The sequence below is a fragment of the Dryobates pubescens genome, chromosome 10 (genome assembly GCF_014839835.1).
Source record: "Dryobates pubescens isolate bDryPub1 chromosome 10, bDryPub1.pri, whole genome shotgun sequence".
Classification (NCBI taxonomy): Eukaryota; Metazoa; Chordata; class Aves; order Piciformes; family Picidae; genus Dryobates; species Dryobates pubescens.
The window spans coordinates 22166234-22182400 of NC_071621.1; the positions used below are offsets into that span (position 1 = coordinate 22166234).

The 16167-nt window shown below is 48.0% G+C and overlaps 1 protein-coding gene across 1 annotated transcript in view; it reads right to left on the reverse strand.

Annotated features, from left to right (window-relative positions):
• Window positions 1–1824: 1824 nt before the first annotated feature.
• MTUS2 (microtubule associated scaffold protein 2) overlaps window positions 1825–16167 on the reverse strand; it is a 213781-nt gene continuing 199438 nt past the window's right edge. The window contains exons 11-14 of the mRNA XM_054164603.1: window positions 15003–15101; window positions 13218–13337; window positions 10226–10323; window positions 1825–2306 (exon numbers count right to left, since the gene is read on the reverse strand). Of these exons, the coding sequence (XP_054020578.1) occupies window positions 2090–2306; window positions 10226–10323; window positions 13218–13337; window positions 15003–15101 (534 nt within the window). The 3' untranslated portion in view covers window positions 1825–2089. The remainder of the gene's footprint in view (window positions 2307–10225; window positions 10324–13217; window positions 13338–15002; window positions 15102–16167) is intronic.

Consider the following 16167-nt stretch of genomic DNA (forward strand, 5'->3'; position numbering starts at 1 on the left):
CAGGTGTCTGTACATTTAGCCAGTATGAAGGTAGTTAAAACTCTACTTGGCAAGAAGGGGCTTTGTGTGCATCTGTGTGCTGGGTGCCTATCTTAACTTTCAGGTTGCACTTGCTGGACACACTAAAATCTAGTAATGCATTTCACCAGTAGTAGTTAGTGTGGAGTGATCTATTCTAACAAGATGCTCAATGTACTCAGTATCACAGTATCATGCAAAAGCTGCTACAAAAATAAATTTCTCTAAAAAGGAGAAAAAAAATCAGCTTTTTTTTTGCCTTTTTTTTTCTTTTCTGTTTTTTTTTCACGCTGTGGAACAGGCCACAGGTGCTTTGATGGTGATTGAAGCTCTATCTAAGCTGCAGTCTGTGACTCCTGAGTTCTTCCCAGGAAAGCTGTAGCACAGCTCCCACCCGAGCAGAGTGGCAGGGCTGTGCAGTCCCACCTCTGCTCATGCAGGGACAGAGGGCAGGAGAGCTGCCTACCCTGCAGCGCTCCTGCATGGCAGGGATCTGCTGCACCTACGTCTCCTGCTTGCTTTGACCTCGGTGCTCAGAGCAGGAGTGCATGCAGGCTCTTTGCCCCAAGCTGGATAGAAAAAGCATCCCATAGATCTTTGTTGGTTTGTTTTTTTAATTATACTCAAGGATATATATTTTGTTTTCTTGCTAGCAGTGGCCACAAGCAGGTCCTGCAGCCTTGTTCCACCCCAGCTGCTCCTTGGCCTCGCCATCCCCTGGGCTGGAGGTCACCCCAAGCCTGGGGGAGGTTTTTTTTTTTGCTTCTAGGCAGGGAAGGTAAAGGTAGTTCAGCCACTCTTTCCCATGAATTTAAAAGTGCTCTGTAGCTTTGGGTGAGCTTTAGCAATGTGTAATAATATATGTATCTGTGGAAGGAAAGAAACTCTGACCTCATTTGTGCCCATGTAGTCTGCTTGCTCTGTTTGGCATTTCAGGTGGGAAGAGGTTAGAGCCTTAGCACTAAGGCATCCAGTATCTCATCCTAATACTGAAGACCTCTTGGCCAGCAAAGGTCAAAGATGAACCATTTATTTTCTCCTCCTTGTTTATGGAACTTGAAATAAATAAAAATACACAGGAACCTACAACCAGAGATTTTGAGTGTATCCAAACCAGGACAAGGTAAAACAAGGTAAGAGCTAGCTAGGACTCAGAGACGCTAAAATCGAACCGTGTTAACCAGTAACCTCTACCCAATTTGCTAACCCCCTCAGGTTTCTGATCTCTAGCCTAGCTCCACTGACAATACTGATGCTAAGAGTTAAAAAGTGGTGAATGGTGTGTGTCCCTTCTCTGGTGTTTAATGCAAAGGTAGTGGTTTCAAAGGCAGTACTGTCTCGGACTTTCAAAGTCGCTGGTGTTCACGTTACATAGAGTACCACTTGGTGGTCATTTGGAAGGCGCTTCTACGTCTGGGTAACTTTCTTTGTAGGTTGGGTATAAATATTCCTGGGAGACTAAACAGAAATGCATTTTGTTTAGATACAAGTCTTAGGCACGAGTTAGAAAACTGCTGACTGTCATGAAAATAGATCAGCACTTAGGAGTATCCAATAATATAAAAAAATGCAATTCAGAACATCTTCAGCTACCTATATATGTGTGTGAGTCTATATATATAGGCATGAAGGTACAGTAGCTGCAGGTATATAAACACAGACACATATACAGAAATATTCACAACTGCAACTGTTCTGTTTTGTTTTGAACTAACCTGAAATACTGCAGCAAAAGTTCATTCTGATGAACCATTAACAGAGTGTTTTCCAGCTTTTGGCTCTACCCATCGTGAAAATGTCAACCCATCAAACAGAATGTTATGCTTTCCTAACTTTCTACTCTCCTAGCTACTTGCTAGCTTTTCTTGCTACTCTGATCACCAGGTCAGAACCAAGAGCTTCTGTCCGGGGACTGTAAGAGAGCCCTGCCTAGAGTAAAGCTATGCAGCTGCCACATGCTTGCAGCCGTGAACCCCGGGTGCCTACTGCTGGGAGTACTTCCTTGGATGCTAACATTTAGCAGACTGGAGATGCATAAGAGGCAGGGGACCTTTGGCCTGCAGGTGCCGAGTCAGTGCTGCAAGGTTCTGACTTTTGCTGGAGAGGAGTTTCTTGATGGGCACCGGTGAAAAGAAGTGGACGGTGAGGACTGGAGTTTCACAGGGCTTGTAGCATCTTCCTCCTGCAGCTTCCAGAGGAGCTCTTCGTTAGTCTTGCTCAACTTCTTCTTCTCCTCCATTTCTTTCTCAACATATTCTTGAAGGTTAGCATTCTCCTTTGACAATTGCCTGGAGAGAGAAGCAGGACAACATGTAAGACACACCAGTGTGAAGATAGTGACATTAATGCAGCCAGTGCTGCACAACAGGCAGAGACAGGCAAGATCCCAAGCACCTCCCTGCCTCCTTCCTCCCATCCCATCCCATCCCATCCCATCCCATCCACCTGCCCGTAGGGCTGCAGCTGAGCTGCCCAAGCTGGGGCACAGCTTTCCCTGGCTCTTGTTACTGCCAGGCAAGAAAGGCATCTCCACAAGACACAGCAGCTCCCCAGCAGTTTCTGCTGTCCAGCTCTCTGAGGCAGCCCAGCTACCAAAGCTTAGATGGGATGAGCCCTAGCCTTCCTCCATGGCAGTATGCAAGTTTCAGCACCATGCATGGACGTGCAAAGGTGCCAAGGGTTTTGTGCATTCAGCACATGTCAGACACTTTAGAAACAGTCATTTCCCCACACAGGTAAGAGAGTGAAAACTAGAACTTCTCCAAAGGAAAAAATAGCTTATGTGTTTATTTGTATATTTGAAAGTAGGAAAATGTAGGGCTGCAGTGCACTGCAAGAATAGGATTGCCCACTCCTGGACAGGGGAAGTGGAGAGGACAACTGGAAGTTTATGCTGAGATAAAGTGCATGTGCATGCTCATCCTCCTCCAGCGCAGGGTTTGTGAGCAGGGTGGCAGCTGAAGCAAGCCCCATTGGTCCCTATGGTGGGCAACAAGGACCACAGAGCACACCAGCTCCATGCCAGTCCCACACTTACAGCCAGCCTTGGCTGCTAGTGTCTGGACACCAGGTACTTAGCTTGGGGATGTAGGTAAGCACAGATGTTCTTTCTCATTAGTATCTGCTTGTGACTCAGTTGGTTTTGGTCCCCTGAGAGCTACCACGCAATGAAGCTGATCATCTTCCCTGGCTCAGCACATGGAGGAAGCAGGCATCCAACATGAGGTTGTGGCCTCTGCTTGGTCAACCTGTTTACTGGCATAGTAGCTTCTACCTAGGAATGTGCCCACAAACCTCCACGTAGCCAAAACCACCCCCAGATGGAGCCCAGAGCCCTGGGGCCAGTGGGCACTTGTGCTCCTTGCACATGTGCCTCTTTGGCCCAGGCTTCTGTTTCTGCACCAAGAAGAAAAGAGGCTTCAGTAATCAACACAACACAGCCTGTCCCAGCACTGGCACCCCTGCAGATAACCAGTAAGCAGTATGAAGTGCAGGTGGGCTCCTTAAATCCTGCATTCTCCCCACTTTCAATGGCTGGCTCCAGCCACCTCTATCTGATGGCATTTCACAACCCAGAGGTTCTTGCAGTGCTGCCCCATTTTTTCCAGGGCAGCACATCAGCTAGAGCAGTCTCCAGAAGTGGACAGCCCTGGGGTTTAGGCCTACTTCTGGCTGATTGAGAATGAAATGCCCAAGTCCCAACTCCGTGGACAGCTGTAACTCTGACCCTGTTTTCTCAAGCCTGCCACCAAAGCTGTGCCATGAGCAAGAGAGAATTTGTGGAGTGTCAGAGCAAGAGCAAAGGGGTGAGAAAGGGCAGTTGCACCCCTGGCTTTTCCAAACGGCTGCTACTTCATATAAAGGGAAAGGAGTCTGCATTCTCAGTGCTCCCTGTTTTAGCTGATGACCTGATGAAGGAAGCAACTCAGTTTCAAGGCCTTCTCTGTCCTCTGTAAATACTCATGAGGCTATGTGTCCTTCTCCAGCTCCTTCTTCCTTGGTTGTAATGAACCCTCTGTTCCCAAGTGCCTTACATGCAAAACTTCACCAGCACAGAGCAGGGAGGTGTTTCCCCCAGAATGCTCTATAACCTGGTGGCTTTTTGGCAGGTGGGGCATGGAAATCTCCTATGGGCACCACAACCTCAAGGAGTCTGCTCTCACCTGAATAAGTGATTTGCTTTAAAAGAAATGGGGCAGTGCAGGCAGATTGTGGACCTCACTGAGGTGTGTTTGGGGCATGCACAGGCAACACCACCATCTGGGAGGACGCATGCAGGAACACCTGGCATCTGCAGCCCTGCAGTCCCATTACACTTGGGCAGGAGCCAGGTGCTGATGTGATCAGCCTGAGGCAGCTCTGGGCATGCACCTAATCTGATTACAGGCAATTTAGGATTTTATAGAAATAAGCAAAGAGGCACCTAACCTCCCCACCAGGTATTTACAGGGTTCAGCAGCAGCTGGTTCTGCCAGCAGGTTGAGGGAGGTGATTCTCCCCCTCTGCTCCACTCTGGTGAGACCCCACCTGGAGTTCTGCATCCAGTTCTGGAGCCCCTATTACAGGAAGGATATGGCCGTGCTGGAATGTGTCCAGAGAAGGGCCACGAGGGTGATCAGAGGGTTGGAGCACCTCTCCTGTGAGGACAGACTGAGGGAGTTGGGGCTGTTCAGTCTGGAGAAGAGAAGGCACTGAGGAGACCTTATTGTGGCCTTTCAGTATCTGAAGTGGGCTACAAAAAAGCTGGGGAAGGACTTTTTAGGGTGTCAGGGAGTGATAGGACTGGGGGGAATGGAAAAAAGTAGAAATGGATAGATTCAGATTGGATGTTAAGAAGAAGTTCTTCCCCATGAGGGTGGTGAGAGACTGGAACAGGTTGCCCAGGGAGGTGGTAGAAGCCCCATCCCTGGAGGTTTTTAAGTCCAGGCTGGATGTGACTCTGCGTGTGAGGTGTCCCTGCCCATGGCAGGGGGGTTGGAACTAGATGATCCTTGAGGTCCTTTCCAACCCTAACAATTGTGTGATTCTATGACTTTGGATGTGCACATGGAATTCTCCACAACTCTTTCGGGTATAGCGTGAAGCCCATAGCAGAAGTCATGGACTGCTGGTTCAAGCTCTTTGTGTCATCTAAAGTTTCTGAGAGGGTGAGGCTGGCATTTCTGATTTTGTGTGTGTGCATATATATATATATATATATATATATAAAATAATGTTAATAATGTTTTGGGTCTTTTAGCCTTGGTTCCTACAGAAATAGAGCTCAGCTCATCAAGGATATATCTGTTCTTCTCCCACTCTCTGAAGTTTTGAACCATGAAACAGTGGTTAGTAGAGTGGCAAGATTTTTCAAAGACCCAAGCTGGCAGAAGCTTTCAGAAAGCTGCTTGCCTTGTAGAGGACAGAGATCCTATTCATGGTCCCACTGGAGAACCGGCTGTGGCATGAGCTCATGGTCTAACAGGCACAAGAAAGTCCACGTGGGAGCTCGTACTAAAGAAGTAACTCCACAGGAAGCCTCTTGCTATATGTGGAATGAGTTTTTCATTTGCAGTGGCTAACGAGAGAGGCCATAAAAGTTATACACAGAGTCCCACTATCTCCTTTTTCCAGGCAGCATTTGCTGAGGGAAAAAACCCAAAGCACATGTCTTCCCCTGCCCTTGCCTGGCTTTTAAGGTGTGGCTAACTGGCAAAGCTCAGCTGGATACTGGGAGCAGGCCAGTCACAGCAGCACAGGCTGCAGAGCACACTGAGGGCTCAGCTCCTCCTTCTGCTAAAGGCACTGTTTGGACAGCCGACAAGCGCAGCCCGCAGCCTGTCAGCCTCCTTTGCACTGGAGTTCAGTGCTGCTTGCTAGAGGTAGGGTAGGCTGCCCAGGATCAGTGTCCTCTGCAGTCTCTCTCCCTACACTCTGTTGCACTAATGCACACTGGCAGAGGCAGGCTGTGAGTTACACACCTGACCAGCAGGTGAGTAAGGAGACATCTGAGTAGAAAACAGCCTTACAGCCAACTGCCTCTTAACCAAACCACGCAGCAGGAGGATGTGTCCTCCGGAGAGACCTGCTCCGGCACACGGATGGAGGAAGGAGCTGCCATGTGTTGCACTGCTTCTATTAGCCTTGTGCACACTGAGCTGGGAATTTATGCTGTGTCACCTTACGTGGTGTGACTGAACACAGGCAGAACCAGCTTCACACTGCCCAGAGACAGAGGCAGCTTTCACAGCCAGCAGTGCTGGCATCCTTCAGGGAAGCCTCTGCCTTCAGCTCAGCCAACCTGTATTTGCCTCTGCTGCCCTATGGAGAGGGATGGACACTGACACTGGCCCAGAGAAGGGCCACAAGGATGATCAGAGGGCTGGAGCACCTCTCCTGTGAGGACAGACTGAGGGAGTTGGGGCTGTTCAGTCTGGAGAAGAGAAGGCTCTGAGGAGACCTAATTGTGGCCTTCCAGTATCTGAAGGGGGCTACGAGAAAGCTGGGGAGGGACTTTTTAGGGTGTCAGGGAGTGATAGGACTAGGGGGAATGGAAAAAAAAACAGAAATGGGCAGATTCAGATTGGATGTTAAGAAGAAGTTCTTCCCCATGAGGGTGGTGAGACACTGGAACAGGTTGCCCAGGGAGGTGGTGGAGGCCCCATCCCTGGAGGTTTTTAAGGCCAGGCTGGATGTGGCTCTGAGCAGCCTGATCTAGTGTGAGGTGTCCCTGTCCATAGCAGGGAGGTTTGGAACTAGATGATTCTTGAGGTCCCTTCCAACCCTAACTATTCTATGATACCTGTAAAAGACACAGATGCCCATTTAGCCCTCTTCATCGTTCAGGCAGAAGAAGGAAAAGAGGCAATGTAAAAGCAAATGTGTTCTCACTTTCTATGTTTGTGTCTTGAAATACATGTTCCAGTTTTAGACCTAATTCATCTAAGGAATCCTTTATCCCCAGTATAGCAGACTTATGATCAGACATCCTCCTCTGCCTGCCGCCTGACAGTTTAAGTAGCTGTGACAAATCAGCCATAAAACCACAGAGGTCTGCAGGGGCACACTGACGTGATAGGGATGCCAGGGAGGATGCCTGACTCATGCCCTTGACCCACATTAAAGCCTCTCCCAAAGGTGAGCAGGTGCTGTGGCTGTGCCAACAGAAATCAGACCCCCACCAAGTCACCTGCATCTCTAGGGTGTTGGAAACTACACAGCTCCAGTCCAAAGCACCAAACCCAAAAACCACTGGTTGGTTTGGAGTGAGAATCCAAGATGCTGGGAAATCAGATGATTTCTTCAAGTGCTTGAGGGAAATCCCAGTAGAGACTCTGTGGAACATCTGTGTCCAAAGATGGTGCATGATCTGCCTGCAGGGCTCTTCTCCCTCACTTTGTATCTGCTCTTGGCTATGATTAAAAGTATCTCTGTGATGCATCCATGCGCCCCAGATACCGCTGGGACCCCCTTCCCGACGGTACTGCAGGGGCTGGCTTTGCTCTGGCTCCCGCCCCTTCTGCTCCTCTCCCTCCTCTTGCCTCTGCTGGGCTGTCAGAACCGCGCAGGCTCCCGATCTGCACACCAGCAGAAACAGCTCTAATCCCCAGCGAGGGCAGCTCCCTGAGTTCTGCCTGTCTGCACTTGCAGGCAGTGCCAGTACAGCAGAAATGAGCAGTGGAGCAGCTGCTGCCACCAAGAAAACACATTTTAGTAACTCCAGCTCTAAAGTCCTGGCTGACACTGTCCCTTATAGCTGCTCCCATAGCTGTCCCCACACTGTTCCTGTTGAAAAGTATTGTCCTCTAAATTGACTTCCAAGGCTGATCTGGAATTCAGAATTTCTCCCAAAAGATGCTCTTCAAAACCATTTCCTACACAGAGGTGAGAAGCAAAGCACTGCAGCCAGACTCTGGCAGGGAGTGGAAGGTGCTATTTGCCAGAGACAGGTAGCTGCAACGCAGAGATGCTCAGCACTGATGCAGACACCCTGGCTGCTGTCACAGTGTGGAGAGAGTGTGCCAGTCCTGAGTCACAATTCTTTCAGCCCCAAAGCAGGTGTCTCAAACTAGTCTGGTTATCTAGACCTTAAAAAATCTTGGGTTTCCTCTTCAAGCACAGAAAGGCAGCAGACACCCACTTCAGACAGTGAGATGTGTGCTACAGGCATTTACTATCAGGTGAGAAGAAACACAAACCTCACCCCCATCTGAGTGTTAGTGCAAGCAATATTGCCTTTTAAAATATCTACATGCGGGAGATAATGTTTAAAGGCTGAAGCATTAATAAGGGAGACATAAGAAAGACAAAACCCAAGTGAAACCAGAGATGAGACATTGAAGCTTTAAAATTGAGCTAACAATTAAATTGCATTGTAGGCCCCTTGGCATGACTTCTGGCAGCTCTAGCGTCTCCCTCTGATACCCCTTCTGCCTGGCTCCAGCTACAGTCTCTTGCCTTACATCAGACTACAAACTGGGACAGGGACTATCCTACTCTTCTCTGTTACTGTAGCACCCAACGGGAGGAGACTGGTCACCTTGTATCAAGGGTGCAAACAGGCAAGGCAGACGAGGAAAAGTCACCAAAGAATAACCCCCGCTATGTGACAGTGCCATCATCAGGATCTCTCTCCTGAAGCTGCCCCATTTCCCACCCTTGTTACCCACTGACTAACAGGTCTCAAGGCACTGACAACTTTGCTGTCAGCAGCGTGTCACAATCACGAACACTCACAGGCAGATATGTGGCCTTCCACAGGTTAGAGTGAGCAACTCCCGGTACAAAATGGGTTGCTTCATGAAACAAGAAGATTGGGACATCAGAACACTTTCAGGAGGAAGTTAGGTTTTTCCCTGTGTCCAGTTCTGGGCCCCTCAGTTTAGGAAGGAGGTTGACTTGCTGGAACGAGTCCAGAGAAGAGCAACAAAGTTGGTGAGGGGTTTGGAACACAAGCCCTACGAGGAGAGGCTGAGGGAGCTGGGGTTGCTTAGCCTGGAGAAGAGGAGGCTCAGGGGTGACCTTATCACTCTCTACAACTACCTGAAGGGAGGTTGTAGACAGATGGATTTTGGTCTCTTCTCCCAGGCAGCCAGCACCAGAACAAGAGGACACAGTCTCAGGCTGCGCCAGGGGAGGTTCAGGCTAGATGTTAGGCAAAAGTTCTATACAGAGAGAGTGATTGCCCATTGGAATGGGCTGCCTGGGGAGGTGGTGGAGTCGCCATCACTGGAGGTTTTCAGGAGAAGACTTGATGGGGTGCTTGGTGCCGTGGGTTAGTTGTTTAGGTGGTGTTGGATTGGTTGATGGGTTGGATGCGATGATCTTGAAGGTCTCTTCCAACCTGGTTTATTCTATGTATTCTATGTATTCCCTTCTGAAATCACAGGATCAACCAGGTTGAAAAAGACCTCAGGGATTGTCAAGTCCAACCTATTACCTCCTGACAACTAAACCATGGCTCCAAGTGCCATGTCCAGTCGTTGTTTTGAACACCTCATGCTCACCATGATCACATTTTTTCATGTTTTGTTATGCTGCTTTTGCCACTGCTTCAACTTTGGAGCGTTCTGATTTAGCATCTGTTACAAGGGGATAGGTGCATATTGTAGAAATCACTGCATACCTCAATACTGAAGATCTATTTGGCGGCACCAGCACACCACTGGAGCACACTGGCAGCACACCAGCTTCTGGAGTCTTTTTGTAGTAATCAAAGAATCACGGAATCCCAGAATCAACCAGGTTGGAAAAGACCTCAGAGATCATCAAGTCCAACAAGTTACCTAATACCTAACACCTCATGACCACTGAACTATAGCTCCGAGTGCCACATCCAATCCTTTCTTGAACACCTCCAGTGATGGTGACTCCACCACCTCCCCAGGCAGCACATTCCACTGGCCAACAACTCTTCCTGTGAAGAACTTTCTCCTCCCCTCGAGCCTAAACTTTCCTTAGTGCAGCCTGAGACTGTGTCCTCTTGTTCTGGTGCTGGTTGCCTGGGAGAAGAGACCAACCCCCTGCTGGCTACAACCTCCCTTCAGGTAGTTGTAGAGAGCAGTGAGGTCTGCCCTGAGCCTCCTCTTCTGCAGGCTAAACAACCCCAGCTCCCTCAGCCTCTCCTCATAGGGCTTGTGCTCGAGACCTCTCACCAGCCTCTCATCCAAGGGTCAGCCTTGGGCAGTCTCCTTTCAAGCCCACACAGATTGCAAATACCAGCACATACCTTGTTATGACAGTATTTTTCTCTATCCTGGCTCTGAGTTCTTCATTCTGCTGTTGCAGCTTGGTGATTTTTTCTTCTAGTTTTAAATTTTTTTCAGCCTGCAATGAAAGAAGGTTTGTTAAGTCTGAAGCAAGCCCAATGACTGATCCAAGAGAATTTGGGTTGGGTTTTTTTTGTCCCTAAAGTAACTTCTACAATTGGAGAGTAGATAGAGGTAGTCGTCATGACTGCAGCTGAGACTTAGAGGTCTGATTCATACCACCTCATGCTGGTAAAGTGGGGTCATCTGCAGAGCATTGAGCAGGGGCAGAGATGAAGTAGCTCTCACTTCTAACTGAGGAGAAGGAGTATCTTAGTCTTGTCCAGCACAAATAAAACATCTTCCTCAGTGATGCCCCTTTACTCCCTTGGGATCCAGCATTACCAGCCATTGCTCTTGGACATGAAAGCTGGAGGCACTTGGGGAACACAGGGATACCCAGCATGGAAAAGGCACTGTGGTGTGAGTGGCCAGCCTAGTAAAGAAGGAGGGGTGCAAGGTGGTGTGAGATGCATTATCCAGATCAGGTAACTGTCCTGAATATAAATGTTTGGTGTCCAACCTCTAGGATTATGATTTCCCAGTTATGGAAAGGAAAGAGTTACCTACCCAGTGGCAGCCTTAGCCTGGTGCTGCACTGACAGGAGGTGAGCTGCCCCTTGGAGCCACTTCTCCACTGCTGACAGTGTCAGCTTAAATGACAGGCTTAAACTAGAGAAGCAACTTTAAGCTATATTTAAGTGAAATGAATCTTATCCCAAACACAGGTAGCTTTTACTCAGAACAGTTCAAGGAGAGAGTCAGAGGATGTCAATAGCAGTGTATGAAAACATCAGCAAGATGTTTATAGGTAGGTACCACAGCCTCATATGCTCCATTTTCCCCAGGTTCTGAATTGGACATACTTTATCACCTTAGTTATAAAATCATAGAATCATAGAATGGTCTGGGTTGAAGGGACCTCCAAAGGACATCTAGTCCAACCCCCTCTGCAGTATGCATGGACATCCTCGACTAGATCAGGTTGCCCAGAGCCCTGTCGAGCCTCGCTTTGATATCTCTAGAGATGGGGCCCCAACCACCTCCCTGGGCAACCTGTTCCAGTGTTCCACTATCCTTGTGGTTAAGAACCTGCTCCTAACATTCAATCTGAATCTGTTCTTCTCTAGTTTGAATCCATTGCCCCTCATCCTATCACTATAGGCCTTTGGAAACAGCCTGTCTTTGTAGCAGAGGTGCTCTAAACCCCTGATCATTTTTGTGGCCTTGCTCTGGACCTGCTGGATCAGGCCCATGTCCTTTCTATAGTGAGGGCTCCAGACCTGGATGCAGTACTCCAGGTGAGGTCTCACCTAAGTAAAGTGTCAGAATCACCTCCCTGGGTCTTCTGGCAACACATCTTTTGATGCATCCCAGGATGTGATTTGCCTTCTGGGCTGCAAGTGCACACTGCCTGCTCATGTCCAGCCTCTCATCCATTGGCACCCCCAAGTCCTTGTCCACAGAGCTGCTTTCTACCACCTCATCCCCCAGTCTGTATTGATAGTGAGGACTGGCCCAGGTGCAGGACCCAGCACTTGCTCTTGTTGAACTTCATGAGGTTGACCTGGGCCCACCTCTCCAGCTTGTCCAGGTCCCTCTGGATGACATCCTGTCCCTCTGGTGTATGGACACTCAGCTTGGTGTCATCCGCAAACTTGCTGACGGTTCACTCCATCCCACTGCCTATGTCACTGATAAAAATATTAAACTGTACAGGTCCCAGTACAGACCCTGAGGGTCTTGGTTTTCAAGCAGTTTGACAGTTATAAAGGTAGATCTTCACAGAAAGCAGTTGTGCCTTTGGACCACAGTAGCCTCGGGGTGTTACTGTGACGAAGGGCAGGACCAGGGCTGTGTGCTCGTCTATGGTCAACTAGTAAAAGCACAAAAGTGACCAGGAAAAAAAAAAAAGAGGAAAAAAGAAGGAAAGTTGGGGGGAAATGGGGTGAGGAAAGGCATTGCTGGGGATTTTTTTGCCCAGTATAACACTTCAGTGCATGCTTTCAAATGCTGTCTTAGCTCCAGGAGCAGCACGTTGGAAGGAGCACAGTTAACAAGCCTCAGTTGTAAAGAGTCACTTTTCTATACCTCCATTTACTCAAGCATCTGTTCAGCAAAATAATCATCAGAGTTCTCAAATTTCCCCCTAAATGGAAACAAATCTTGCTGAATACTGTGCTGAACCAGCTGCCCTGGCTCCCCAGTTGAGGTAATGTCTCATCCTGTCATCACATTATACGTTTACTGTCACTGCAGGTTCTGCCTTCCAAAATAAATCCCCATTCCAACAAAAAATGTCATTGGTGGTGAACTGGTGAGTTCCTTGTTAGGGACTCCCATATACAAAGGATGAGAAAACAGAGTAGGCTGAAACAAAGCATTACTTCAGGGTTGGAGAAGTCTTTGCTAGCATAAGCCGTGCTAGGGACTGCTTGCTGAATATTGCTAATTTGAGTTTGTGGCTTAGACCTCCCTAAGTGCCTGCTCAATCCTTCTCCACTTGCTTGTTCCATTCCTAAACGGTTACCTGACTCCTGTAGAGGTGTATGGTGCAGGCTGGTAAACAAAATGGAAGCCCTGGATTACCACTGAGATTCCTTTTGTCCATTCTTCCTGCACCACTTCCCTTGCTGTATAATGGGCTGTGAACATATTGCATGGAAAAGCAATGGATGTGTGGGAGAAATCAAGGATATTATTGGGTGGGTGAAGGAATGGGAAAGGATTCCAGTTTCTGGGTGAAAACCAGAGACATGGGATAGTAGAAGCAGCTTTGTAGGCCGACAGTGGAATAACACAATACATAGCCATTTATGAACCTCTTTAACATCATGTGTTTTCTTATCCTTGCTGTAACCACAATTTTGCTACCTCTCTGATGTCTCCTCTGGAGGAAAAATGACAACTTACCTGTTTTTCTAGCTCCATAATCATCTTCTCCTGTTTGTGAATCTGATTGTTCTTCATTTCCAGAACATATTTTAAGCTCTTCAGGTCTTTTTCCAAGTGCTGATATGGGGCTCGTGCAATCTAGAAGATACACCAGTGATTTGGATATCTGTCAGCCACAAACACATCTGCAGCCATAAGATAAACATTCCTCTTTGTACCTAGTGGTTTATGAGTCTCAGTGATGTGAAAACCACCCGGACCTGGGCTTCTGCAGCCCCTCTGAGCCCTGATATTCAGTCCTTTGCCCATATAGCCAAAAGTGCCTTTCTTTTGACCAGTCTCATGGCTAGAAAGATGAGATGCTAATTTCTTCAGCAACCTCATTGCTATTCATAACTTGGGAACTGCATGAGGTGTTTGATGATTGTGCAGGAGTTATAGAATCAAAGAATCATAGAATCATAGAATCAATAAGGTTGGAAAAGATCTCAAAGATCATCAAGTCCAACCTGTCACCCAAGACCCCATGACCACTAAACCATGGCAACAAGTACCATATCCATTCCCCTTTTGAACACCTCCAGGGACAGGGACTCCACCACCTCCCTGGGCAGCACATTCCACTGGGCAACAACTCTTTCTGTGAAGAACTTTCCCCCCACCTCAAGCCTAAACTTTCCCTGGCACAGCTTGAGACTGTGTCCTCTTCTTCTGGTGCTGATTGCCCAGGAGAAGAGATCAACCTCCACCTGTCTATAACCTCCCTTCGGGTAGTTGTAGAGAGCAAGAAGGTCTCCCCTGAGCCTCCTCTTCTGCAGGCTAAACAACCCCAGCTCCCTCAGCCTCTCCTCATAAGGCTTGTGCTCAAGGCCTCTCACCAGCCTTGTTGCCCTTCTCTGGACATGTTCAAGAGTCTTATGGCTTGGGTAAGGTACACACAGGAAACTGCTGAAACTGGACAAGGGGACTGGAGGTGAAAACTATAGAGCTCTGCCTCACCTGCACACCACTGCATGCCCAGGCCTCAACATCAGTGTGACACTGCAGGATTTGTCCTTTCGTGTAAATGAAATAGGGCAGTGAAGGTGGAAAGGAACTGATGCTACCTGATTCCCATGGCCATGCCTGTTTCAGACATTTGTGCTCCTTTCCTAAGGAATTCACTCATCCAGAAGCTTATTGAGCTCCTTGCCTACCCCACTACTCCCATTTTGCCCCCTCTGTCATGTTGATACAGCTGCCCATGGGGCTATTCTGTGAACACACTGAAATGACCCAAGTTCAAAGAAAATTATTTTTGGAAGGTTGTTTCAGGGTTGTTTCATTTCAGATACATAACTGCAGTGTGTGTTTACTTACAAACTGTAAATAAACAGCATGGCCCCAATGGACAGCAGTTGAATAAACATTTCATGTAACAGGGGTGTTGCCTGAAAATCCAGAAAAAATGAGGGAACACAGAGGATATCAAAGAAGTTGCTTCAGAAGGCACAAGAAAGGAAACCTACATGTGAAAAGACAGAAAGTAAGGAGAAAGAGAGGCAGAAAGGAAAGGAGAATAGACAGCAGTAAAGACAGAGGTGGAGTTAATGAAATGTTTTTGAAATAAACCAACAAAATGAAGTAAAATCAAAAAAAGAAGGAACTAGGCTAAGATTCCTGACTCCTCAAGATGTGGGGTCTTGCCTGGGACCTAGCCCCTCATTCCTGGGTAAGGATCCCATTGCTACTCAGTGAATCACATGATGTGAGTCATATTTAGAAACGTATCTTGATGAGTGTATAGTTATAGCTGACATCTACCTTCAGCTGTTCCTCGTTGTTCTTCTTCAGAGCCTCTTCAAATCGCTCTGCTTTGGCCTTCAGAGATTGGTTCTGGAAGGTGAGGATGTCTATCTGGTCCTGGAGGGGAGACACATCAATGAAAACACCAGTCCCTCTTAGATTTGTACAAGCCAGTTTACACCGTGAAGCCATCAGGGGAGCTGAACAAGGCTCACGACCCCCTGGAAGGTGATATTTTAGAAGCAAGGTCATTTAAACATACAGTGGGGGTTTTAATAACCCAGGGAATTCTGAAATCCCTTAAACACCTGTAGCTGACTGACATTGGCTGGCACTAGTTCATACAATGTCTTTGATGCTAAATCACCTGCTCACCTCAGGCTGGATGAGAACAAGCACGTCTTTCCTTAAGGGAGCATTTGTATTACAGTCAAAATGAGATCATTTGTAGGGTGCCTAGAGTCTGAATGAGGTGGTGGATACCCTGCTCCTGCTCCCTTCACCTTTCTAGGCTTCTAACATGGTAACAAGCAATGATGAGTTAGTGGTGTAGACTTTCAATGCGCATCATTTCATCTCAGAGGCATGCGTAGGAGCAAAATGTTATTTTAAGCAATCACATTCCTATTGCCATTAAAGGCATCCCTGATGCCTCTCAACATACACCATGTGCATAAGCCACAGCTGCTGTGAAACTGGAATTCTTACCTTTTACATCTGTAATTTCTCAGCTGCAGCAGTTACATCAGTGCCTACTGCAAAAGTGCTGACAGGCCTCGAGCTGTCAGAGCCTCCTGCGGAAGGCAAGTGCCAGCTGCTGCGCACAACAGCGCGTGCTAGCTAGGGATTCTAAAAAGTCCAATTCCCCTCTACCTACAAACTCAAACAGGGCTTGCAGTATGTGCTGTGGCACCTTCACCTGTTCACACAAGATCTGCAAACTGAGTGTGAATCACGGGGGCACGCTTCTGCCCACACCTCCCCACCCCCACTCCCCCCTCCACCCCACTGGGATTTCATTATCTAGAGAGTGAGAACAGCGTGGAGTCATTAGAAGAACTGGAAAAGCCAAGACATTTGGAATGTGGAACATCTGATGTACAGGGCTGACCCTGGTTACTCACAGCCTAGCTGCACAGCAGGGTGAGCCCTGGGGCATCTCTCATCAGGGAGAAGTCCCCAG